The sequence below is a fragment of the Phoca vitulina genome, unplaced genomic scaffold (assembly GCF_004348235.1).
Source record: "Phoca vitulina isolate PV1807 unplaced genomic scaffold, GSC_HSeal_1.0 scaffold16, whole genome shotgun sequence".
NCBI classification, from domain to species: domain Eukaryota; kingdom Metazoa; phylum Chordata; class Mammalia; order Carnivora; family Phocidae; genus Phoca; species Phoca vitulina.
The window spans coordinates 26,167,879-26,194,065 of NW_022589719.1; the positions used below are offsets into that span (position 1 = coordinate 26,167,879).

The 26,187-nt window shown below is 46.4% G+C and overlaps 1 protein-coding gene across 2 annotated transcripts; it reads left to right on the forward strand.

The window, feature by feature from the left end:
- Window positions 1-393: 393 nt before the first annotated feature.
- On the forward strand, window positions 394-26,143 carry ZDHHC5 (zinc finger DHHC-type palmitoyltransferase 5). 2 transcript variants are annotated; one of them, XM_032414189.1, is made up of 12 exons: window positions 394-707; window positions 3,999-5,194; window positions 14,233-14,354; window positions 18,156-18,313; window positions 19,879-20,051; window positions 20,204-20,306; window positions 21,170-21,261; window positions 21,695-21,827; window positions 22,408-22,531; window positions 22,960-23,072; window positions 23,527-24,395; window positions 24,808-26,143. In XM_032414189.1, the coding sequence occupies exons 2-12, from the start codon at window positions 5,091-5,093 to the stop codon at window positions 24,971-24,973; spliced, it is 2,157 nt and encodes a 718-aa protein (XP_032270080.1). In that variant the 5' UTR covers window positions 394-707; window positions 3,999-5,090; the 3' UTR covers window positions 24,974-26,143. The 2 variants fall into 2 exon arrangements, with proteins under 2 accessions (XP_032270080.1, XP_032270081.1); XM_032414190.1 differs by lacking the exon at window positions 394-707 and adding an exon at window positions 1,086-1,101.
- Window positions 26,144-26,187: the final 44 nt, after the last annotated feature.

A 26,187-nucleotide genomic window follows, 5' to 3' on the forward strand; every position in this document is an offset into this window, starting at 1 on the left:
CGACTGATGATTGGTTATGCTAGAAGCCTGTCTGGGCCGTACCACACTTACTCGGAGGGGGTCTGGAGAATGAGTGAGGGTGGCTCCTCGCTTTTGAGTATTTCCAGCACCCACATATAACTATTTTTACCTCCGAGGATTTCTTCTTGAATACTGTTGGAATTGAAAATAGGACGCAGGAAAACGAAAGACTCGCCGAGCCACTCCCCCATTTCTGACTCCGCAGTACGCCAGTCCTCCTATCCCAGTCCTCTGCGGAACCCGACGGCCGTGCGCGCGCGCGCTCGTTCTCTAGCGTGCGTACGGCGCTGTGCTCCCGCCGCCAATCAGGCCGCGAGGTCGCCGCGGTCGCCGGGTTCGCGCGCACGCCCTAGAGCGGAGTGGGGGTGGGGGCTATGGGTGAATGGGAGAGTGAGCGGGGGCGGGCGCGGCGTCGAGAGCCGCATGAATGAGAGAAACGTGCCCCGCGCGAGACGTCGCGCGCGCCCGGGACAGGGAGCCAATGGGAACGCTGGGAGGGCTCGAGACCCGGCGCTGAGGGCAACGGCCGCGCGCCGGCTCGAAGACGAGCGTCGCCGGCCGGGGGCGCGCATAGCAGGGCGGGCGTGGAGCGTGCGGGGGCCGCGCGCGGCCTCTCAGAGGCCGGACGGCACTGCCGGGAGGCGGCGGCGACAACGACGGCGGCGGTGACGGGAACCGCGCCGGGGGTGAGTACCGGGGACACCGGCCCCTGCGGAACCGGAAGTGCCGGGCCAGGGGGGGGGGGGGGGGGGGGGCCCTCTGGGGAGGGGGGACCGGGGGGGGGGGGAGGTGGTTTGAGGCCCCATTCCTACCCCCGGCCGGGTCATCCAACTGCGGCGGGACCCGTGGGCCCCGGAAACGGACGACGAGTAGAGGCCGGGGATCCGCGGCCGCCGGGGCACTGAACGGGTTAGTGCCCGGCCGCCCGGTCCTGGCTCGGGACCTCCGCGCCTGGCGCCCGGCCGCCGCCCCTTCCGCCCCCGGCCCTGCGCCCCCGGGCTCTGCCGTGTCCCGCAGCCTCAGTGGGCCCTACCGCCGCGGATTCCGTCTTCTCGGTCTCAGCCAGCTCTGCCCCAAATGGTGATTCTCCCTACCCCAGCTCCGGGGTGGGGACGGGGTGCTGTTCCCCTTTTACCTCCCCGCATTTCAGGTCCCTTGCCCCCTTCTGCTGATACTTATTTTGGCTCAAGCCTCATCCTGTTACCTGTTCTCTCCCATCCATCCGCTTCCTCCCTACCCCCACCATCTGGGAGCTCCGTGCTTTTAGTACTTTGTACTTTTTGCCACTGGAGCTGGAATGCGTTTGCCAATATTTTACCTATAGGGATCTCTTTGTGGGACAGGGAGGTAGAAAGTGTTTTACCCACTTGGCCAAATGAAAACACGCTAATGAGAAGTAAGAAAGTGACTTAAAAGTTATGGAAAGAGGTGTAGGATCGTTTGTGTTATACCCTAGACCATTTTTTGCGTTGGATTTTTCCACTTCCTGGTTAATGCCATCTTGTCTAGGTTGATCTTATATCACATCGCTATCCTTTTATCCCAGTATCTCTTGTACTCTATCACATCTCTTCAGAATGCTCAATATCACTCATTTTTAATAACCCACCTAATGGTTATAAGAATTGTATTGCCATGTACTTGGTTACTTCTGTATGTAATAACACCCTTATTAAACTTATGCTTGATTCCAGCCAACATCTTGACATGTGGATTATTCATGATACCTTGATTACTGTGTATTCAGAGTTACTATATTGCAGTGTTACACTACTTTATTTCAACAAATAACTTGTGTTATTGGTGGTACTGCTGATCTCCATTCACCCCTTTGAGGTACCTACTTGTATTAAATATACAGTAAGATCTGTAGTTTGTTTTCTATGTACATATTTCCATTCCATAGATTACTTTGTGCCTGAGTATGTCATACACATTCTTGTACACCTTTCTCATGCTGGTACAGATCCAGACTGCTGGTTGTAATGAACCACACTCACCCTGCAGTCTCATCCCTACTGCTCACAGCACATTCTTCTGCAAAGACTTGGTGCGTCTTTATTATACCCAATAAATTGTTCCGTTTTTGTCATCTCCCTTCTAATGTATATTCCGTAAACGTTTCAAAGGTTGATCACTTTTGTTTCCCTGTATCGTACTCCCCAAATTGCATTGCCTTTTATGACCCTGCATTACTATGGCAGTATTAGCCCATGTGACTTTTCTCCTGTCAGAAAATATAATCTGAAATAATATATGGTGTCTAAATGATATTACTTGCTCTAGATAAAATTGTAGCAATGTAGCTTTCCATCTTCTCTACTCTTTGAGGTTTTGAGGGGAAAGTTTGCTTTAATAGTACTGCCCACAGGGGCGCCTCGGTGGCTCAGTCGTTAAGCGTCTGTCTTCATCTCGGGTCATGATCCCAGGGTCCTGGGATCGAGCCCCGCATCGGGCTCCCCGCTTTGCGGGAAGCCTGCTTCTCCCTCTCACACTCCCCCTACTTGTATTTCTCGCTCGCTCTCTCTCTCTGTCAAATAAATAAATAAAATCTTTAAAAAAAAAAAAAAATAGTACTGCCCACAAACCAAGAATTTGCTTCTCGTTCACAAAGTTACTTAGGCCTAAACTGAGAAGATTGGGCTTTGATTCCTATAGAAACTGAGTGTTAAATAATCATAAAATCAGGGGCTAGAGGGGGTTTATCTTTTTTAGGCCTTTAACAATTTCTTGTACTCTCTGAATGTTCACTCTATTCTAATATTGCTGTTTGGCCCTCTTATACTCTGTTATTTTAAGGAGAGAGACAGCGCATCTTGAAGGAAGGTGTCTTTGCCTTCCATGCCACAGGTAAGAGAGGAAGTGGTGAATTCCAGGGCACATTTGTATTTCACTGTCCGAATCTTCTGACGTATGAATTTCTGCCACTGGTATTAAGGGAAATACTGAACTGCTTGGGTCAAATAAACTTTTATTTTTAAATTCTAACAAGTAAAATTTTTGGTCTGCAGATTCCAAGGTGCAATCACTGGGCAAGTAGTGTAGTGGATGAGAAAGTGGTAGAAAGGCTTTGTGTTGGCAAAGGGGCATGTGAACTCTGGTTCTTAACCTGACTGCTCAAGTGATTAAGTAGAATGGCCTCAGGCATTCTCTAGCCTTCAATTTTATGGAGTGGGGTAAGGGACTGTGTCACCAGATAATGTGAGTTAAGTGCTTTGAGATCACAGATGAAAAGCATCCTATAAAATCCAAAGTGTTACTTGGCTACTACCGTCAACAGAAATAATTGTTACTCTTAATCATATGGGGAATGTGGGGCTCAGTTGACTTCTGATAGGCCAATGTAGGAATAAATTGTTGAATTGGGAAGAAAAGGACCAGCTTCTGTGGTTGACTCAGTTTCTCAGGGCAGCTCACCTTTTAGTTCAAGGACAGTCTCACCCAGGTCCTTTCATGGGTTATTCCAGAAGACCAAAAACTCAGCTTTTGCCTCTTCAGGGTTATAACTAAAAAGCGTAGAGAGATAAGAGACAGAGACATACACGGAAGGGAAATGAGACATACTGTCCTATTTTGAGGTTACTTTTTTCTTTTTTCATTGTTGCAGTAAATACTCTCTTTGTCCAAAGAGAATCTCTTTTCTAGGACTGCCCTTCACTGCTGTGCCCTTGTTTGTTTTTAGATTTTGATATTCTTGACATTTGTAACTGCCCATTAGTGTCAGGTGAGATGCACCCCTCATAAGAGCTAATTCTTTGATGACCTCAGGCCAGGTGAAACCATGTTCTCTTTCCAGTATGAATCCATTGTTCTCCCAATTCAGAATCCTTTCCCACATGCACATAAGTGAAGTGTATGCCATAAAAAGGCACTTTTTAAACAGAGTAGCCTGTGGGGTGTCAGCCTTGATGTTCTTAAGAAATTCTCTGAAAGAATTTATCTGGTGAAGATATTTGTGTTTTTTTTTTGTTTCCCAGGTGAGGCACTGTAACCCGGTTGAATTCTGCATCTAGAAAGCCCAAGACTGAAGAAGATCAAAGACATTGACTAACCTGGAAACAGGGACCTCTTTGGAACTTTGCTTTCATCCACAGTACCGTTTTAGAACTATCATTGAGTGGAATTGATTTCTTCATCTTATTTTGTTAATTGGGAAGAACATGGATTCAGGGATTTTACGTTTCCCTTTAGTTTTGCATGAACTCGATAGGAAACGGAGCCCTTAAAGGGCTTGGGAATAACAAGAAGAGATTGAAGACAGACAAGCTTGCTCGTGCTCTCTCTCTCTGTTTTCCCTCCCCCTTGGAAGAAAAGGATTTACAACTCAACCTTCTAACAGCTGCAGCCCAGCTTTAGCCATCAAGAGAAAATAAATAAAATTAAACCACCATTGCCAGACTACAAGCCCTAAAGTCAAGGTGTGGGAGTGGTGGCATTGAGAAAACTGCCTAAAAGGGACAAGGACTGCAGTAAAAAAAGCTTCTCTTTAAAACTGGAAGGGGCCTCAGATTCCCTTTTGGATTAAAATAGAAACACAGGGCACACCTCTTTTAGGTGCAGCTCACATCTGGTGGAGTGTGGTAGTCGTGGAGGTGCTAGAGTGTCTCCTCAGAAGCATTTTTCCTTGCCCGAAGTGGTCTCCCCTACCCTGATATTCTCCCCTGCTTGCCCTTTGAAGACTTGCCTCCATCCATGAGCTATTCCCTGACCTGTCTGAAGGCCCATGTTCACCTGCAGCCATTTGCATGTGTACAGCCTACTGTTTGTCTCCAGTTTTTAAACTGTACAAGTTGTGTTTCTTAATCTCTCCCTCTTGCCTTGTTCTGGGGAGTGGTTATTCATCATTTGGAATCACCTTTCCCCCTCCCATGTGTTTTCCTTCATTTGAGATCTTTTGACCTTTGGTTTTCTTTGGGAGGGGGAAGGGTGATAATTTTAAATTTCTGTTTCCCCGGTTTCCTTCTGTACTCTTTTTCTCCGTTGTTCCCCTCATCCCATTTTCTTGTCTGTTCTGCCGCTGTGTGGGCCTGGGCTATGCGGCAGGGCAGACCTCCCATCAGAGCTCCAACATGCCCGCAGAGTCTGGAAAGAGATTCAAGCCCAGCAAGTATGTTCCGGTCTCAGCAGCCGCCATCTTCTTAGTGGGAGCTACGACCCTCTTCTTTGCCTTTACGTGAGTTTTCTCCCAGTGGTGGTTTTTGGGGGGCTCCATGGGAGGTGAGGGGGTTGTTTGTCACGTGAGTTTTGCTAGTTACTTGCCATGTGCCTGGGTGTCTTAATGTCTGATAGAGGCAACAACACATCTCAGAGGCATGGTAAGCACAGGGAGAAAAAGCCTATCCTGTCAGCCTTGTTAGAAATTTTACTCTGTTGAATCATCTCCCTTCCCCTGCCTCCCTTCCTTGGGCATCACAGATGTCTTTGTGTTTTCTTACCCAGCTCTCCATCATGAGATGATCGTGAACTAGGAAGGAAGTAGGAGGAAACTACCAGAGAGGCTTGAAGCAGCTTAAGCAATTGGTTCTGTGAGAGAAAGCACTAGACTAGAGGTTTTTCAGACAGTAATGGCTTTTCCCCAGGATGTCGAGCTGTGTATACTGGAGAATTGCAGACTTGATTTAGGAAATAGACCAAGGAGACAGCTGGGCTTTTCCTCTTGCTCAGATGGTTTTCTCTGCACATTAAGAGCCAAAGCCTGGACCAGTGAAGGCCACTGGGAAGGGGCAGGTTTTACTTAGGAAGAATCCTGGCAGGCTGCCTTCACATCCCTTTCTGCTGGAGGGATGGCAGTCATTCCTGCATTCCCTGGTCCTGTTAGGAAAAGTGGTTGCCACCGAAGGTTTCCTGCTTAGGATATTCATACTTTGTTCATCTGCCAGTCACTGGAGGAGACTGATTTACCTTTCCTCTTCCCACAGTATTTTAGCTGTTGACCACCTGGCCGGCCTCTTCGCTGTTACCTGTTTATGAATTAACGTGTAGCAGGCTTCTGAGCCTTAAACTGTTAAGTCACTGAGTTAGTGTTCTAGTTGTAGCTCTTGGAACAATCAGAGCATGCTAGATTTTTCTGGGGAGTTCACTTCGCCGTGATTTCAGGCTCAAACCTAATTGTGAGATGCTGTTTAGAGCAATGGGAGGTTGCTGGGAAGAGGAAGGAAATGGACTGAAGTGGTAGGGAATAAAAGCAGTTTGGACTCATTGAAGGATGAATGAAGTGGGAATTGCTGGGGAGGGGGCAGTTACTATTATGGGGAGAAACCTAAGAACTGATATTATCTGAGGAGGGGAGGAAACCCTCCCTTCCCCCCTAAATTGAGCTTCATATATCAAAAGGAATTCTAAAAGATTTGGATTGTTTGGCCTATAGAGTCAGCAAAGTAATGATGTTTTTCTGTTGAGTTTTTAAACAAGGAAAAAAAATGAATCTCTTATCTAAGGTATGAGCATCATCCTGCTTTTTACCCGTTCTTCTGGAGGGTAGAGGTCATGGATTCTTTGGCCCCCAGCTCTCCAGCCTGAGCATGCCTGTTGATTCCCTCAAGGATCTAAAGCAGTCCTACTCTTCTCTGTACTCTTCTTTATCTGACTTTTTCTCATAATTTTTTTCTCTTGCTTAAATTCAGCGTGTTTAGTGTTCTGTCATTCATGTATTGACTGTCAATAAGGAGATGTGAGTCTTCAGTTTTAGACTTGTTTTTGTTTCAGCTATTATGGCCAGCAAATAGAATCAGCATTTTTTTAAAAGATTTTTTAATGTTTAAGTAACCTCTGTACCCAGCGTGGGGCTCGAACTCACGACCCTTAGATCAAGAGTCACATGATCTACCGACTGAGCCAGCCAGGCACCCCTAGAATCAATATTTTATTTTATTTTTTAAAAAGATTTTATTTATTTATTTAACAGAGACACAGCAAGAGAGGGAACGCAAGCAAGGGGAGTGGCAGAAGGAGAAGCAGGCTTCCCGCTGAGCAAGGAGCCCGATACGGGGCACGATCCCAGGACCCTGGGATCATGACCTGAACCGAAGGCAGACGCTTAACGACTGAGCCAGCCAGGCACCCCTAGAATCAGTATTTTTATTGTATTTTATTTTTTTAAAGATTTTATTAGAGAATGAGAGAGAGAGAGAGCACATGAGAGGGAGGAGGGTCAGAGGGAGAAGCAGACGCCCTGCTGAGCAGGGATCCTGATGTGGGACTCAATCCAGGGATTCCAGGATCATGACCTGAGCCGAAGGCAGTTGCGTAACCAACTGAGCCACCCAGGCACCCTAGAATCAGTATTTTAACCAAGGGATGGTTATATGAGATCTTTGTATCCTTGTAGCCGTTGTGGTGCTGTGTCAGGAGGGTATGTTATAAGACCAGGTTGACACCCTTAGGCCTGCTTGATTGAGGAGGATCTGTTTTCCTTCAAAAGGCAAGGCCTTGGGGCTCCTGGGTGGCTCAGTCAATAAGCGTCTGCCTTCGGCTCAGGTCATGATCCCAAGGTCCTGGGATCGAGCCCCGCATCGGGCTCCCTGCTCAGCGGGAAGCCTGCTTCTCCCTCTCCCACTACCCCCTGCTTGTGTTCCCTCTCTCACTGTCTCTCTCTCTCTGTCAAATAAATAAATAAAATCTTAAAAAAAAAAAAAAAGGCAAGGCCTTTGGGAAGCTAGGAAATTCAGGGGCCTGACTGAGTGGTCTCTCTTTCAACCCGTCTGTTCTTGAGATAGAGCAAGCAGAATCCTCATTCTTACTTTGTTAATCTGAAGCCATTGAAGTGCTTGGCTGGTTATACCAGTTTCGCCACAAAGAGTTGTCCTGACATAGGCATTTTCTCGACTGATAGTTGAAGCTATTTAACCTACTTTCTCATTCCCTAGTGCCAGAGAAATAGGGGCCCTCCTTATTCCATGGTCTCTCAGCCCCAGGAGAAAGAATTTTGGAGGACAGTAATGGACTTTGGAATTACTGCCTCTAATCCAAAGTTAGAAGAGACTTAAGTCATAGCTAGAGTTTCCCCTGGCAGTTTCCTCTGGGCTCTTTTCTTCCTCGAGTCTCCCCTACCCACTTCATGGAGACAAACACCTATTTTTATCACCTATTTATTTATTTTTTATCACCTATCTCTTGGTACTTGTGAAGTTCTCATCTCTTCCTTTACATCTGACCGTAGCAGTTCCTCTCTAAGCATATATCTGGGCTGAGCTGCCTGCGTTGTCAAAAACTGTTCCCCCCACAGATTATATCCTTTTTGAAGTTCAGTTCTTTGGAGGAATCCCCCTCCCCTGGTTTAAAACTATATGCAACCTAGAAAACAATTTCTGGTATTAAATAGACAAGAGGAAGGCTTTCTTTGTTTTGTTTGTTTGGTTTGGTTTTTTAAATTTTTTTTTTATTTTTTTAGATTTTTATTTATTCAATTTATTTGTCAGAGAGAGGGAGAGAGGAAAAGCAGGGGGAGCAGCAGGCAGAGGGGGAAAGCAGGCTCCCTGCTGAGCAAGGAGCCTGCCGCGGAACTCCATCCCAGGATGCTGGGATCGTGACCTGAGCCAAAGGCAGACGCTTAACCAACTGAGCCACCCAGGTGTCCCTTAAGATTTTATTTTTAAGTAATCTCTACTCCCAACGTGGGGCTCGAACTTAAAACCCCGAGATCTCTTGAGTTGCTTGCTCTACCGACTGAGCCAGCCAAGTGCCCCAGAGGAAGGCTGTCTTTGAACCAACTCCTGTTTGGGGCCCTGAATCTGGTAACTATTCTGTCATCCTCCTGTTCTCTTCACCAGGCTGTAACTGTCTGTTCTTACATCAGTCTAAGTCCCAAGTGGGAATGACTTCAGGACCTAGAGGACTGGGAGTAGGAGGGAGAGTCCCTTTCAGTTGGCAGACATGATTAGTGGAGGCATGTAGGTTTCAACTCATTAGGAACAATTTTCCCTTGGTGTTTCTCTGGCAGGTAGAGAAAGCTGTGAGCAGAAATTATCAGCTGGGTTTGGTCGCCAAAAGGTGATCTGTCCTGGAGAAGCTTGAATAGAACAGTTGAGGCCTTCCCTCCAGAACCCTGATCCCTCCCATTCACTGAATTTGTCCCGTACCAAAAGTAAGTGGGAGAGTTATTGGGGATTCTGTTTTAATTATTTTCCTCTGTTGGGGAAGGAGAGTGTCTGCTAAAGTAACCCTCCTCCTCCCAATTAGATCCTAGACCCTGTGTTTAAGATAATGGGCCTGGATCCTCATCTGTCTTAGTTTAATCCCCTTTTGTGATTGGCAAGGGTAGGGGGCAGTGCTAAGTAAGAGGAATCAGCACTGTTGGGGGGTCAGGAAGCTAATTTTGGTAAAGTCTGTTAACCTTTGTGAATCTGTTCTTTGTAAAATGAGGAGGTTGACCGAGAGTAGTTTATTTAAGCACAGTGCCCCTTTTTCCAGTGAGATCTTATGTGGAACCCCAGTGTGTCAAACACAAGAGGAGGGCTGCTCTGGGTCAAGTGAGGCTGGTGTGTGGAGGCCCAGCCACTTGGTGTCTCCTCTTTGCCTCCCTGGGGACCCCCAAGTCTTTCTTAGAGCTCCTGGCAATGCCATTTGAAATAAATCACTGAACTGCCTCCCTAAAATCTCCTTGAGCTCTGAGTTAAGTCAGCCAGTGTCTCACTGTCGAGTTCTAAAGTTGGTAGGGAGGGCGTAGTGGTAAAATCTCTGCTGCAAGCTGTCCTTTGTGGGAAGGATACCTGTCAGGGTTGTCCAGAAATCCAGGATGGTCTTTTCCAGTGTCCCATCCGTGAGAGTGCTTTCTTCTTTTCAGTTTCTGCCTCTGGCCCCTCCCAACCCTTTTACCCAGAGTTGGGTAACCTTAGTGCCTCTCCCTCTGGTCCTTTTTTTCTTGACTGCAGAGGTGCTAGCACCTGATTTGAGTGGGAGCAGCCTCGTGATTTAGGGCATTAATTGAGCAGTGGATGTTCCTTTTACTTCCCACGTTGTTTTTTCATCCAGGAATAAGTGCCCAAGTCCTACATCTTGCACTCAGCTGCTTGAAAGTGTGCGTAAGACACGGCACACCAGGTATCGTAGGAGAAACGTCCCCACCTAAGAGGGGAACGGTGGTTTTCCCATGGACTCTTGAGGATCCCTAGGGGCAGGAAGCGGGCTCTTCATTCCAGCCTTGCCTCATCAGCAAGGAACACTAGCCGTAGAGTCAAACTAGGTGCTAGGCATGGGCGGAGTGCTTAGACCTATTCTTTAGGAGCTTAGCGCCTCTGTTTTAAGTGTTCTTGAATTTCTAGTACCTCACATAGGGGAAATGGAATTAGGGATGAAGGTGGAGCTGGAATGATAATTGATGATGATGGTGATACTTAATAATGGGGGGCGTGTCCTCTATCCAGGGAATGCTCAGTAGTAAGCTAGCTGGTTTAAAAAGAATTCCAGGATCTTTTCAGATATTGTCTCCTTCATTCTAACATCTGTATTACGTAGCTGAAGTAATGAGATTGGGGAGTTTTCTGTAGATTACCTAAGGCTACATAGCAAAGCATCGATTGAGACGGGATTAAGATCCAAAGCTTCTTGACTCCTACTTTTTCATACCAGCAACTTAACCATTTTTTTATGATAGGAAGTGTTAGGGCTAGGAAACAGATTTTTCGGGAGTGTGGGTATTTTTTAAGTTTATTTTTTTTAAAAGATTTTAATTATTTGACAGAGACACAGCAAGAGCAGGAACACAAGCAGGAGGAGTGGGAGAGGGAGAAGCAGGCTTCCCGCTGAGCAGGGAGCCCTGTGCGGGGCTCGATCCCAGGACCGTGGCACCATGACTTGAGCCGAAGGCAGATGCTTAATGACTGAGCCACCCATGCGCCCTGGTTTATTTATTTATTTATTTTAAAAAGATTGTATTGGGGCGCCTCGGTGGCTCAGTTGGTTGGGCGACTGCCTTCGGCTCAGGTCATGATCCTGGAGTCTTGGGACTCCCGCATCGGGCTCCCTGCTCAGCAGGGGGTCTGCTTCTCCCTCTGACCCTCCCCCATCTCATGCTCTCTCTCTCATTCTCTCTCTCAAATAAATAAATAAATAAAATCTTTTTTAAAAAATAAATAAATAAATAAAAAGATTGTATTTATTTGACAGAGAGTTAGCGAGAGCAGGAACACAAGCAGGGGGAGTGGGAAAGGGAGAAGCAGGCTTCCCGCCGAGCAGGGAGCCCAATGTGGGGCTCGATCCCAGGACCCTGGGATCATGACCTGATCCGAAGGCAGACGCTTAATGACTGAGCCACCCAGGCACCCCAGTTTTATTTTTTTTTAAGTCATCTCCATGCCCAACATGGGGCTTGAACTCACAGCCCTGAGATCAAGAGTCGTGTGCTTTTCCGACTGAACCAACCAGGTGCCCCAGGAGTGTGGGTATTGAAACCCACTCTCTCTGAAAACAGAAGTGTGGGATGGGTGGGCAGAAGAACCTGTTCTTCCTGGGTTGGTATAGGTCTGGGAGTCTCATCAGTGAGTCAGCCAGCCTTCTGGGCTCCAGCCACTCCCTCTGCTTTGGAACCTTGGGATTATTGCCGGAGGCTGAGGACCAGCCCTGACCGCTCCTCCTCAGGCCAGGCCTCGTCTTCTTTCTTCAGAGGCCGCAGATCCTGACAGGCCGCTTGGAGTGGTCGCCTAGGAATTTGGCAAAGTACTGTAGCAACAGCAAGCCCCTCCTCGAGCCAAGTAGAATATGGGATGTGGCAGGAACGGGCTCTGCTTCACGCCTCTCCTTGGTGGGGTGTTCCATCAGCTGGAGTGTGAAGGTTGGAAGCAGTGGGTCCTTGATTTCAATCAAGGGGCAGATGCTGCCTGGGAAGTGGAGTTATTTGCATCATTTCTAGATGCTGCTACTGTGGGGGTAGGCTTTATTTTGGCAACAGATACTGAAACTGGATTGTAGGATTACACGATTCAGCTGGGATGAGTCGGTATCAGGAATGTTACAGGAGTGGGGCGCCTGGCTGGCTCAGTCGTGGAACGTGCAACTCTTGATCTCAGGGTCGTGCATTTGAGCCCCACGTTGGGTGTAGAGATTACTTTAAAATCTTTGGAGGGGGGGAAAGAGTGCAGGGGTAACATTCATTATCCAGGGATGGGTGGGTGGCAGCATACCCAAGAAGTTGGGCGATTTTCTTCATTTGGAAATGCAGAAACTGAAGAAAAAAATGGGGTCAGAAAGACTGCCATTTGGGCCTGCAAGGGGCTGACATCTCATTCTCTCACCTTAGCTCCCCTCAGGGATCGAGGAACCTTTAGTCTGTCAGAAGCTCAAGAGGCCACTGTAACTATAGTCGTCAGTTCTAGGAATGAGACTTTTAAATCATGGGCACCTCGGTGTTCTAAGGATTTAATTTCTTTTTCCCTTCTAATTATCTTCCCAGGCTGTAGGAGTCAAGTGAGTCACCCTTTCTCCTCTTCCCCTGGCGGAAATCGAAGAGACAGCTAAGTGCTAGGGAGGGGCTCTGACCTGGATGACTGGTTTTCAGTTTCTGTCCCTCCCTCCTAAGGAGCCTAGGAGGTCAGCCTTTGGGTGGGGCTGTGTAAGGACTCTTCTTGCTTGTATTCTACCCCAAACCCTGCCGGAGTTTGGGGACCTCCTTTCTAAACCAGAGAACCCCCCCAGAGGAAGAGGCTTCTGTGGGAGACGTGGCTAGAGGAAAACGAGAGCTGTAACTGAGGGTCTGTTTTCCCTTGAAATCAGTGCCTGCACCTCGCTTCATTATTTTGGTTCCCAATTACGTACTCACCTACCCAGAGAAGCAAAGAGTTAATTGATATTTACTATCTAGAAAGCCTACCACACAATAAATATTTACTTGATTTTTTTTTTTTTTTAATGAATGGTGAATTTGAATAAATAGATGGAGGTGGTAAAGGCTTGTGAGATGCTTTGCGACAATCAATTTTGTCTCTTATTATTAGTTTATATCTGATTAAGGAGCTCAATTGCTGTGAATTGTCTTGAATCACTGTTCAGGGCTGTGCTTTTGTTTTGATGGAGACAGATCTCTCTCAACAGAATCCAGGACTACAGCGGATTCATTCTCCAGACTCATTTGCTGTCTTGTTCTCTTGGCCCGTTCTTCCTTTCAATGAACTCTTCCTTTACTTCTGGCTGGTCTAGATAAAGGGGACAAGGTCAGATGCTGTCCTCTTTCTGGAGATTAAGTTCTCAGCCACAAAGCAGATTAGGGTATTTAGCCACTCTCTTGTAAGGGGAAGTTCTTTGGGAACTGAGATAGGAGAGAGAGGGCATTTGATAGTACTGACAAAGTAACCAGCACTCAGATGTTCTTCGGAAACTTCCAGCTCCCAGGAAATCAGGAAGGAAGAGTTCTTATTACAGCATTCCTACTTAGACTCATATCCTGAGAGAAACTGAGTTTAATCCTGGACTAGGGCACCCCCCTCTGTTTTTTTGTGGGGGGGGGCAAAGAAAAGTTACCTAAAGCATATCTCTTGATTTGGACCCTGTGGAATATTGGATATGTTTGGCCAGTTTCTTTTTCCTATAGGATTTAGGGCTGATTTGGTCTGCTCCCTCCTTTTTTTCTCTCCCCTACTCTTCTACTTGATTTATAGACCTCAAGGGGTCTAGTTCTAGATCTTGATAGCCATACTTATCTGTGTGGTCCTGTCTCCCTTGAGAACTAGCTTTTAGTTGAATAGATCTCTCAGGACTATCTGATGCAGTGAAGAAATTTCAGGCAGTTAAGAGCGGTTGGAAGCCAGCTGGGAAGAGGCAAGGGGAGCCAGAGAGGCAGGTGGTATCCCATGCTTTGCACCACTGTGCAGGTCAGTGGGGCATGGCTGAGATCCAGCAGCCTCAGCCTGCGCAAGAGAAGGGAATGTAGCTGGCGTCAGTTACATACTCAGTCCCTACCTAGCTCTTGTGCCTGGTTAAAAGGAGATAAGGATAGATTCTAAAATGTGAAAAGATCCACAGGGGAAGAAGGAATCTGAAGAACACAGACCTTTAGTACAAGGGGTTATGGTAGGAGAGATTCTGAGTCTTGTACCTTGATTTAAAAGGAGCATTTCTGTGGGGAAACTAGACCCACTTGTTGTGAAGGATGAAGATAATTTGAGACAGCAGAGGTGAAGCACACACGATTTATAGGTATGGGGGCTGAACCTTTCCGATTTTTATATGGTTGGTGTCCCAAGCGCTAGGGGCCGCCCCTCATTTTCTTTATTATCTGTGCAGCTGTCCAGGACTAAGCCTCTATGTGTCACCTGCAGTGCCCATCTACAATGCGGTGGTTTTTCTCTTTGTGCTGGCCAACTTCAGCATGGCCACCTTCATGGACCCAGGGATTTTCCCTCGAGGTAAGATCTCCTCCTCCTCTCTCGGAAACTCCTCAACTACCTTTGAAAAATAATGGGTTATGGACATACGCATTTGGTCCTGGGCCTTAGGACTCTGAGGGTTTTGGGATACTTCAATAGTCTAATGATGAAAAGTGGGTCAGAGTCTTCCAGAATAGGTGTCATAACTTCTGTTCATTCACATTGGGTCAACTTTTTGATTTTCAGTTACTCATTCAGCAGAGATTCATTTTGAGCATATGGGTCAGGCGTTATCCCTAGGCACAATAATAATCTAGGATGAATTAGACAGTTATAACAGGGTGGCGTGAACTGTAGTGAAGGCATGAACAAGATTCTTTGAGGCCATAGAAAAGGGTGCACTTAGACCTACCCCAGTAAATTGGGGAAATGCTGCGAGGAGGAGGCAGGAAAAACTTTCGGTGGAGGATGGCAGGGAAGCACATTCTGGGTCCAGGAAGCAGCATGTGCCACGAATGCCAAACTCCGTGGGGCAGAAGATAAAGCACATGGTGGGGCCAGAAGGGGTGGTAGGAGGTAAATGAGAGCCAAATTGTCAAAGACTATGTGCTAAATTAAATAGATTATATTTCTTCCTTTGGACAGTAGGAGGTCTTTAATTGGAGGAATCACAGGATCAGATTTCCTTTTACAAAAAATTCTTGAAAGAATGTACAGTTACCTTTTGGGAGGCTATTGCCATAATGTAAACCAGATGAGAACTTGAATTCAAGGCTGGATTCAGGGATTTTTCCCAGTAGACTCAGCAGATTTCTTCATGACCATTTGCTTATTGGGGGAGAGAGAGAGAGCGAAGGAATTGTCTAGGGTATTCCCAAGGCTCCTAACTTGGGAGATAAGTTGGATGCTGATTTTTATAAAGCAAGATCGGCGTTACAGGAATGTTGAACATGTTTGGAGGGAAGATAGCCTCTTAGACATGTTGAACTCGAGATAGTATGGTAATTCAGATATAGTTGCCCAGTGGCCAATTGAGTAGTCAGACTCAGAGACGTTGGTCTCAGAGGCTTCAGCCATGTGGTGTTTGAAGCAACAGGAGTAAGATTGTCTAGAGAGAGTAGAATGAGATTAGGAAAGAATCAAGTTCAGATCTGACCAGCATTGGCATTTTAATAATGAGCAGAGGAGGAGGAGGAGCCATTGGAGAGGGATTGGGCAAGAAAAGTTAGTAGGCGAAGAAACTAGACAAAGTGGGAACTAAGGAAGGTTCATGAAGTTCATGATGGTTGGCAGTATCAGAAATTAGATCCAATAGTATGAAAACTCAAAATTGCCCATGGTTTTGGTAACTAAGGAATTTATGATCTTAACGGGAATAGTTCTAATAGTGTGTTTAGGTATGTATTTGGGAAAAATACAGTTAAATTAGCAAAACTGTGATGGTTTGGAAGGCAGTGAATGGGCAATGAGGAAGCAGAGCCCGTGAGTATTCAGATTACTCTTTCAAGAAGTTAAGCAGAGAAGGCAGAAGATGCAATGTCTTAGAGAGAGAGGGTTTTGTTTTTTCTTTTTTTGTGATAGAGAAGATTAAAGCACTCTGGTAGCCTGAGGAGATAGAAGTGGAGAGGAGAGAGAAGCTAGAACTGGGAAAGGGGGGTAATAGAATTACCTTCTAGAGGGAGGACGTGCTTTCCCGTGCATTTTGGAAAGGTTAAGCCTACAGAAGAAGCAGGCTGTTCTGGCAGAGGAGGTGAGAGTCAGGAACTGTCATTAGAGGTAGAGAGAAGTTGATAAGAGTTGTTGCTGATAACCAGTATTTCTCTCACCTGTGAAGTTAACTTGTAAGGGTGAGGTATAAATCGAGAAGACAACTTTGGAGAGAATGAGGTTTTCCTGAGATCATTGTGCTCACAAAGCCTGTATCACTGTGCTTTATTTGTGACTTCTGTCTCAAAGATTAGTTGAACCTAAGGAACTTGGAGTCCCTAGCACTAAGGAGGGCTGTTTTTTTTTTAAAGATTTTATTTATTTATTTGACAGAGAGGGAAAGAGAGCACAAGCAAGGGTGGGCAGCAGGCAGAGGAAGAGGGAAAAGCAGACTCCTCACTGAGGAAGGAGCCCGATGCGGGGCTCGATCCCAGGACCCTGAGATCGTGACCTGAGCCAAAGGCAGATGCTTAACCGACTGAGCCACCCAGATGCCCCAAGGAGGGCTATTTTAGAATGAGCCTTTATTGTTCATATATTAAATATTTATTGATCTGTATGAAAGGCATTATCCTGGTCATTTGGGGTCCTTGCTTTCAAATAGATCAGTCTGTAAAGAAAGATAGGGAAGATGTTTCTGTGAATAAATATCCTGTACTGTGCTAAGTTATAAGAGTAACCTAAGAACCACATAATACTTTAAGAAGAGAAAGTGCTCACTTCTGGTGTGGAAAGATGAGAAATTTCAAAATAAGTAGCATTTTAGTTTTTTTCCTTTAAAAGAAAACTTTTTTTTTTAAGTAAAGATTTTAATAAGTAGTAAATATTCTTTATGTAGAAAGCATAAAAAAGACAAATACCACCTGTAATTTCACAGCCAAAGGTAACTACTATGGGGGCGCCTGGGTGGCTCAATTGGTTGAGCCAACTGATTCTTGGTTTGGCTCAGGTCATGATCTCAGGGTCCTGGGATTGAGCCCCCCATCTCCCTCTCCCCCTGCCCCCCCCCCGCTTGTGCTTGCTCGCTCTCAAATAAATAAATAAAATTAAAGATAACCACTATTCCTATTTCCTTTCAGTGGTTTGAAGATTTAGATATATAACATTTACATATACCACTTACCTGTAGCAAATGTACGTGCGTTTGTTTTTTTTTTAAGATTTATTTTAGAGTGCACACATGCAGGGGAGGAGGGGCAGGGGGAGAGAGAATCTCAAGCAGACCCCTGCTGAGCAAGGAGCCCTACACAAGGCTTGATCTCATGATCTCACGACTTGAGATCATGACCTGAGCCGAAATCAAAAGAGTTGATGCTTAACTGACTGAGCCACCCAGGCGCCCCCACGTGTGTGTATTTTTGTTTTCTATTTTCAAAATGCGAGCCTTTTGTTTGTACAATTCTTTACCTTGCATTTTTTTTCACCTATTTATATTTTAAAGCATTTCCCCAGTCAGTGAAAGTTGGAAACTTAATTTTTAATCCCTACTACTTCCTTTATTTAAATTTTCCTTCCCATGTGTATTTTTTCTAGATTAATAATAAAAAATAAAAATTGTACACTGTAGATGAGAAGGCAAATAGTGCCCTTTAAGTTTTTAAGTAGGATCATGAGTTTCTGATAATTGAAATTGAAAGGGCATTCAGGTAAGGAGAATGGCTTGAGCCAGCAAACAATACTGAAATGTATAGGGAATTAATAGAGTTGGGGAAGATCTTTTGGGGAAGGGGTTTGTGCATGGAAAAAAAGGGTTGCTGTTAGTTCCTCTCTTGGATTGCTATAGTTTTCATGTACTTGTATTGTAACATTGTATTGTTATGCAAACTCATTACATATGTGGTTTGATATGTAAATTATTTCTTTACAAATATATTCATAGTATGTAAACCAAGTGTCAGTATACCCATATCAGAGCTACCCCTGAGTCATATTCTCTGGAACCTCATTTTCGGTGTGTTCCGGTGGTGTCGTATACAGGGCTGATCTCACAGTATTAGTTATTAGTTCCTGTTCTCTCTTCCCCAGTAGACTGAATTCCTCGAAGGCAGAGGCCATATTTTAAATACCACGGCATCCCTTATGCCTAGTACAGTTCTGGCATAGTTGGTTTTTAATTGATTTTTTCCTCTGCAGCTGAGGAGGATGAAGACAAGGAAGATGACTTCCGAGCTCCCCTTTACAAAACAGTGGAGATTAAGGGCATCCAGGTGCGCATGAAGTGGTGTGCCACCTGCCGTTTCTACCGTCCTCCTCGATGTTCCCACTGCAGTGTCTGTGACAATTGTGTGGAGGTAAGAACCCTGACGGGGGTAGGCCTACATGCCTAATCTAAGTTCTCTTCTTCCTACCTATTGAATAAGAATTGAATCCTCTGCATTCTGGGTCTTGGGTGCAATATAGCCCTGGCTCACTATCTGGGCTGTATTCTAGCTCTGTCAAAAAGTGTTATCAATTAGATGAATGGGTAAAGAAGTGGTATATATACACAATGGAATGTTATTCAGCCATAAAAAGGAAAGAAATCTTGCCATTTGCAACGACCTGGATGGAGCTAGAGAGTATAATGCTAAGTGAAATAAGTCAGTCAAGAGAAACACAGATACCGTATGATTTCACTCATATGTGGAATTTAAGAAACAAAACAAATGAGCAAAGGGAAGAAAAGAGAGACACAAACCAAGAAATAGCTTCTTAACTCTAGAGAACAAACTGATAGTGACCAGAGGGGAGGAGGGTAGGGAGGGTAGGGGGGTGGGTGAACTAGGTGATGGGGATTAAAGGGTACACTTATCCTGATGAGCACTGCGAAGTATATAGAATTGTTGAATCACTGTATTGTATACCTGAAACTAATGTAACACTGTATGTTAAATATCCTGGAATTAAAATTTAAAACTTAATTTAAAAATTTTATCTTGGTTTTAGATTATATAACAGCTATAAATAGCAAACACTTATTCTTATGTGTATATATGTATATATACATTTTAATGTCTATAATTTAGATGAAATTGGAAATAAAAAAAAAAGTATTATCACTGATGTACGAATGAGAGGTAGAGCATAAATATTCTTCTGTTATAGGAGGGACCCCAAGTGGGAATAGGCTTTCCCAACTCTATAGCCTTCCTGACTCTTCTTTATGGTTATTTGTCCTGGCTTTGTGTTATCTCTTGCATCCACTACATCATGCTATCTGTTGCATTCAGATCTTACAGCTATATTTCTCTTCCTGCTTATCCTTCTGCATCACCTGTCTTTTATTTTTAACCTTTTTTGCCCAATTTTTTTTTTTTTTAAAGATTTTATTTATTTGACAGACAGAGACGTAGTGAGAGAGGGAACACAAGCAGGGGGAGTGGGAGAGGGAGAAGCAGGCTTCCCGCGGAGCAGGGAGCCCGATGTAGGGCTCGATCCCAGGACCCTGGGATCATGACCTGAGCCGAAAGCAGACGCTTAATGACTGAGCCACCCAGTCACCCCTCCCCCAATCAATTTTTACTTCACTCTAAGCAGTTGTCTGCCAGATTTTTCCTTCCAGGCCTCTCTTTCTCATGAATCTTGATATTTTTGCAAAGCCTCTGATATTCATCCCTTTCAGAGTTCCTTGGTCACATTGGATAAACTCTGAGAGAGGGCCTTGGCCTTCGATTAGCCTCTGGAAGGTCTTCCTTACTGATTGATAGAGCAAGATAAAGTGGCTGAGCTTATTGTTAATTTGGCAACTAAATGGTGAACACGATGGCCTGTTACTGAAAGCAGCGCTTCAGTTCTGACATTTGGTCCCTTTCTTGACAGAAGGGATCTAGGGCTGTGGTCCAAGGATGCTTCTCAGTGTTTCTCTTTTTACCCCTAGGAGTTTGACCATCACTGCCCCTGGGTGAACAACTGTATCGGTCGCCGGAACTACCGCTATTTCTTCCTTTTCCTCCTCTCCCTGACAGCACACATCATGGGTGTGTTTGGCTTTGGCCTCCTCTATGTCCTCTACCACATGGAGGAACTCTCAGGGGTCCGCACGGCTGTCACGTATCCTTCTGTGGGTTGCGGGCTCGGGAGCGGGAGCGGGGAGGAGGAAAGTCGAGCACTGTGGTAGCGAGGGTCAAAGGGAAGGTGGTTCTTGTAGGGGCTGGGGATGGTGAGATCATGCTGCTCTGTTCTCCTTGATTCTTTGGCTTTAGAATGGCAGTGATGTGTGTGGCTGGCTTATTCTTCATCCCCGTAGCTGGCCTCACGGGATTTCATGTGGTGCTGGTGGCTAGGGGACGCACAACCAATGAACAGGTATGGGGAGAAGTGATGGGAGACCCCCTGTAGAGCTAGGCGTGAGAATCTTCGCCCTCTAATGAGTTGTGGAGTGCTTCCACAGATGGATGCCCAATGAATATTTGTTATGATGAAGTGTCCATGCTCCTCATGAAAGCACGAGAACAGAACCATTTCTTTCTTTTTTTTCTTTTTAAGATTTGACTTATTTGACAGCGAGAGAGAGAGAGAGAGAGAGAAAGAGAGAGAGAGGGAGGAGGCAGGCAGAGGGAGAGTGATAAGCAGGCTCCTCACTGAGCAGGGAGCCCGACACAGGGCTCAGTCCCAGGACCCCAGGACTATGACCTGAGCCAAAGGCAGACACTTAACTGACAGAGCCACCCAGGCACCCCAGAACCATTTATTAGTTAACAGACATTTGCAGAATGCTCACTGTATACTGGACAATTTGAGCTCCGAGCTTATAGAAACAATAGTAGACTTAGGCCAGCCCTCAGGAAGCTCATAGTGCCGCTTAAAGGGAAATGCTTATTCTCATGCTTATAATAAAGCTGACCTTACCTGCTTCCTTTTATGTATATTATCTTAGTTTTCAATATTGAGTGAGCTCTGTGTATCCCCATTTCACATAAGAACACTGATGTGTGGGGTCAGATAGCTACTATGAGGTAGCCTTAGGATTCAAACTGAAGGCCCTGACTCTGGAGCTCCCATTCTTAACCATTATGACTATAAGTGTCTTGATGGTAGGGTTGTGTTTTACTCATTTTTCTATCTCCCAAATAGTGGGTGCACAGTAATTGGTTTAACGATTTGTGTTTTGGCCTTTGGAGGTCAAGGTCCATCGTCTGACTGATATGGCCCGTTTTTCCTTCTTCTAGGTTACGGGTAAATTCCGAGGAGGTGTGAACCCCTTCACCAATGGCTGCTGTAACAATGTCAGCCGTGTGCTCTGCAGTTCCCCAGCACCCAGGTACACCTACCCCTTTGGTCTACTGTTCACTCTTGGTCAAAACGCTTGCCTTTGGGCTTGTTCTCGGGGAGGGTTGGGTGGGAGACTGCCGTTCAGGGAGGGTTCTCTTAGACTGGGAAGTGCCTGCAAGGGGGAGCCATGGCATCCTTTAGTGGACCCCCTGAATTCAGTTGTTATTCTTCAGGTATTATGGCTACTCTCCTTTGAGAGTTGAGGGTGAGATTCCCTCCAGAGTGGCTTGAACTAGGTATCTGCCCAGAAGCCTAGTCTTGGTGCAGTTCTTCATGGAATCTAAGAAATCAGTTCAATGCTGAGCTTTTCGCTGTCTTGGTCAGACTGTTCTTGTATTTGTAAAAATGTTTTATACAAGATAGGCAACCACTAGATATTTTAGAATGAATGAATGAAAGTCCTCTCATTTTTTGACACTCAGGTATTTGGGGAGACCAAAGAAAGAGAAGACGATTGTCATCAGACCTCCCTTCCTTCGACCAGAAGTGTCAGATGGGCAGATAACTGTGAAGATCATGGACAATGGCATCCAGGGAGAGCTGAGGAGAAGCAAGGTGAGGAATTTAGGGAAGTAAAGTAGGTAACTTGGGGACTTTCATGGCAAAGAGATGGAAACTTGCTCTCAGTTGACATTGCCCTTACAGGATTTCTCAATTTCGATTAACTTGCGTTAAAAATTACTTAAGTATGGGGGTGCCTGGCTGGCTGAGTTGGTAGAGCATGCGACTCTTGACCTTAGGGTCATGAGCTGGAGCCCCATGTTGAGTGTAGAGTTACTTAAAAAGAAAAAAAATGTTTTTTAATTACTTAAGTTACATATCTTCTTTCTTCTATTAGATTGTAAGTCCACTGACATTTCCATGTTTTCATAGGACTTAATGTAGCAGCTTCAGATGGTAGGAGCTCAACAAATAGTTGGTGGACATGAACACATAAGTGACAGAATTAAACCCTTGTTGAAACCCTTGTTTTTCTTTATCCATTGTCATGCCCAAAATGGCTCTCATCCCTTGTCTTCTAGTCCCAGTTTAGAAATATAGAATTGGCGCCCCAGCACCCCTCTAATACCAGTTTAATATTTTGAGTTGTCCTTATACCCAGTTCTCCAAATCTGATTTTCCCTCATTTATCCAGTCTAAGGGAAGCTTGGAGATCACAGAGAGCCAGTCTGCAGATGCTGAACCCCCACCTCCTCCTAAGCCGGACCTGAGCCGTTACACGGGGCTACGGACACACCTCAGCCTGGCTACTAATGAGGGTAAGAGCAGTGGCAGGAGCGAGAAGGTTACTGTGTGCTGTGGAGAAGACAGGCAGGTAAGGCCTGGGAGGTGATACTCGCATTATGGCTGAGAAAACCCAACAGGTGGGCCTTGAGCCACTTTGGACAGCTAGGAGAGGAGAAAGGGGATTCCATGTAGCTAGTGGCAGTGAATCGGACTTTTGTGGGGCGGGAAGGGTCAGCATCCGGATAGACCAGAGAACATCCTAGACATGTTTGTGCATTCTCTCACTCTGCGTTCTGGGCCAGTATGCGTCTGTCGTCTTGACTGCAGCTAAATCATGTTCCTGGGACTTTTCTGTTGCTGGTATATCCATTCCTACCTTGTTCTCCCTCTGTAATTTAAGGAACTCTGGCCAAGAGAACGGCTTGTAAAGTGGTGTCTCCTTGGGCCTTTTATCCTGCAGATAGCAGCCTCCTGGGCAAGGACAGCCCTCCCACACCTACCATGTACAAGTACCGGCCGGGCTACAGTAGCAGCAGTACGTCAGCCGCCATGCCTCATTCCTCCAGCGCCAAGGTACTGAGTACTCTGGGAGGAGGAGGGTTGTGATGTATGTCAGCTGTTCTGGGAAAAAGAATAGTGGGGGAGGGAAGGAAGAGAGGCAAAGGGAAGGGAAAAAACGAGACATTTTACTGATTGTTGGCATTAATGGGATTGAATCTCCTTGACAGTGTGTCCTTCATCAGAGAGGGGGCAATGTAGCATACCAGGTAAAAGCACTGATTGTAGCATCGTAGCTGAGTTCAAAACCCATCATGGGCAAGTTACTGAACCTCTTTAAGCCTCATCTTTTGCATCTTCAAATGAGATATTATTTGTTCCAACTCGCTGGTTTGCTTTAGGTGTGGAACAAGAGAATGCGTGTAGAAAGTTCTAAGCATATTGGCGGGACATGACTGCTTAGGCTCTGGGGCCTAGCACCTGTCCCAGGAGGAGGAGCACTAAGAGCATGCTGTCGTTTCTCCCTCAGTTGAGTCGTGGGGACAGCTTGAAGGAGCCGACCTCAGTTGCAGAGAGCAGCCGCCATCCCAGCTACCGCTCGGAGCCCAGCTTGGAGCCAGAGAGCTTCCGTTCTCCCACCTTTGGCAAAAGCTTTCACTTCGAGCCACTGTCCAGCGGCTCACGCTCCTCCAGCCTCAAGTCAGCCCAGGGCACTGGCTTCGAGCTGGGCCAGTTGCAGTCCATTCGTTCAGAGGGCACAACCTCCACCTCCTATAAGAGCCTGGCCAACCAGACACGCAACGGAAGCCTGTCTTACGACAGCTTGCTCACTCCTTCGGACAGCCCTGATTTCGAGTCCGTGCAGGCAGGGCCTGAGCCAGACCCACCTTTAGGCTACACTTCTCCCTTCTTGTCAGCCCGGCTGGCCCAGCAGCGGGAAGCCGAGAGGCACCCACGTTTGGTGCCAACCGGCCCAACACACCGAGAGCCCTCCCCGGTCCGGTACGACAATCTGTCGCGCCATATTGTGGCCTCCCTCCAGGAACGAGAGAAGCTGCTACGCCAGTCACCCCCACTCCCAGGCCGCGAGGAAGAACCAGGCTTGGGGGACTCAGGCATTCAGTCAACGCCGGGCTCAGGCCATGCCCCTCGTACTAGTTCCTCCTCAGATGATTCAAAGAGATCACCCTTGGTCAAGACTCCACTGGGACGCCCAGCTGCCCCCCGTTTCGGCAAGCCAGATGGGCTAAGGGGCCGGGGACTAGGGTCCCCTGAACCAGGCCCAGCCGCCCCATACCTGGGCCGATCTGTGTCTTACAGCAGCCAAAAAGCCGGTGTCACCCCAGCTGGTGTCTCTGAGGCAGAGGAAGTAGCCTTGCAGCCGTTATTGACACCCAAGTAAGTATAAGTCCATCCTGACCGTCTGTGGACTTAAAATTAGCATAGGCTCCTACAGAAGGTATCATGACTTCACTTGTGTGCGGGTGGACTCAGGGGCCTGCTTGTAGATCGCTCGTTTCACTCACTCTCTAGCTGCTGATTAATACTTTTTTCTTAATCCTGTCTTCCCAAAATGTATTTATTTGCCTGAGAGTAAGTAAGATAGCTGCTGTTGGAGAGAAGGAATAAAGAGAGGAGATAGGGCACCAGGTTTGTTTTAAGCAGGGCAATAAAACAGGTGGGAATGTTTGGGTAAGAAAGTATGTATATAGAAAAGTATGTCAGTTTGTTCTCGTGACTTATAAAACGGTCTCCCTTTTCTGTGTTTTGTGTCCCACTTCCTGACACCTACCTCTTTTTCTCTTCCTAGAGATGAAGTACAGCTCAAGACCGCCTACAGCAAATCCAATGGGCAGCCCAAGAGTATAGGCTCTGCCTCCCCTGGCCCAGGCCAGCCGCCTCTCAGCAGCCCCACAAGGGGCGGAGTCAAGAAGGTGTCCGGGGTGGGTGGTACCACCTATGAGATTTCTGTGTGAGCCTTCGGCACCTCCCTTCCCCCCACGCCTCTGCGCCTACACCAAAGGGCCCCAGGTGGCCACCTTCCTTTCCTCAAGGGGTTCCCCTCCCCTGCATGGACATTTTTTTAAACCACCGATTCCAAGAGGATGAGGAGCGTTTTATAAAATGCAGTGGGGATGGGGAGTCGGAGAGTTGGGGCCCTGAGACTGGGGTAGCAACCCCCTTCACCTTTTAAGACCTTCCCTTCTTTAACCCCTGGACCAGACTCAGTGGACATTTGTGCAATTGCTCGCCCTGGAGGGAACCAGATCATTTTTAAACCAGAAATAATTTTTTTTATTATTGTTACGGATTCTATTTTTTTCCTCTCTGCGTTACCAGGTGTGTGTGTACATATATATATATCTATATATATATATATTATAAATATCAAAGAAATTATATATCTATCCTGGGATGGGAAAATGAGGGAGGGATATGTAGGAGGAGGGGTATCTTACTCTTCCGTTCCTCAGACCAGCAGGAAAGACGTGGGGACATCCATCGAAGTCTTCCTTTTCCCAGTGGTTCCCTCTCTTTTGTCCCAGTTACCAACTAAGGAAACCGCACCCCCCTGCTGTTGGTGCGTAGTGATCAGGAAAGAAACCTTGGGAGAGGCGAGTCTGGGGTCTTGGTCAGAGGAAGGAAGGATTTGGAGAGGAGAGTTAGTTTTCTAGGTTCATTGGCACTTAGTTTCCCCAGGAAAGGGGTCACAGCCCCATGACTTTGGTGGTGGTGGGGAGATCAGGAAAAGAGCTTAACTGAGCTCCAGAAACAATATTGGATAATGCCCCCCCTTCTTGGAGGAGAGGGATTAGTGTGGGCTTCTTTAGTCCCCTCAGAGCCTTCCCCCAACTCACACGGTTAACATTATTTTTAAATCCAAGGCCGGGAGAGACGAATCCAAAAAGCAATATTTTTCATCACATGCCAAAAACGGGATAGAGAGAAGGAGTGGCAGGCCTAGGCCCCTCCGATTGTCCCTTGGGGGTTACCCCTCAGCCCACCTCAGTATGGTGCTGGGTAGTGGGGGTACCTGGGTTCTAACCTCTAAAAAGGGGAGACCCCAGCCTCTAGACAGAGGCCCTCTTATTTTTTATTCTGATTAGCCATTTTAAACCAACAAGGAATAAAAAGAAATCCTGATCTAACCAGCTCCCCCTGACTTGTGTTATTTTGTCTGGTTAAGGCA

Excerpts from the sequence above, each read along its gene's own strand:
- ZDHHC5 (XM_032414189.1), top strand. The coding sequence starts at position 5,091 with ATGCCCGCAGAGTCTGGAAAGAGATTCAAGCCCAGCAAGTATGTTCCG. Across the intron at positions 20,052-20,203 it reads GGGGTCCGCACGGCTGTCAC|AATGGCAGTGATGTGTGTGG; the intron begins GTATCCTTCTGT and ends CTTTGGCTTTAG. Across the intron at positions 22,532-22,959 it reads CAGCCTGGCTACTAATGAGG|ATAGCAGCCTCCTGGGCAAG; the intron begins GTAAGAGCAGTG and ends TTTATCCTGCAG.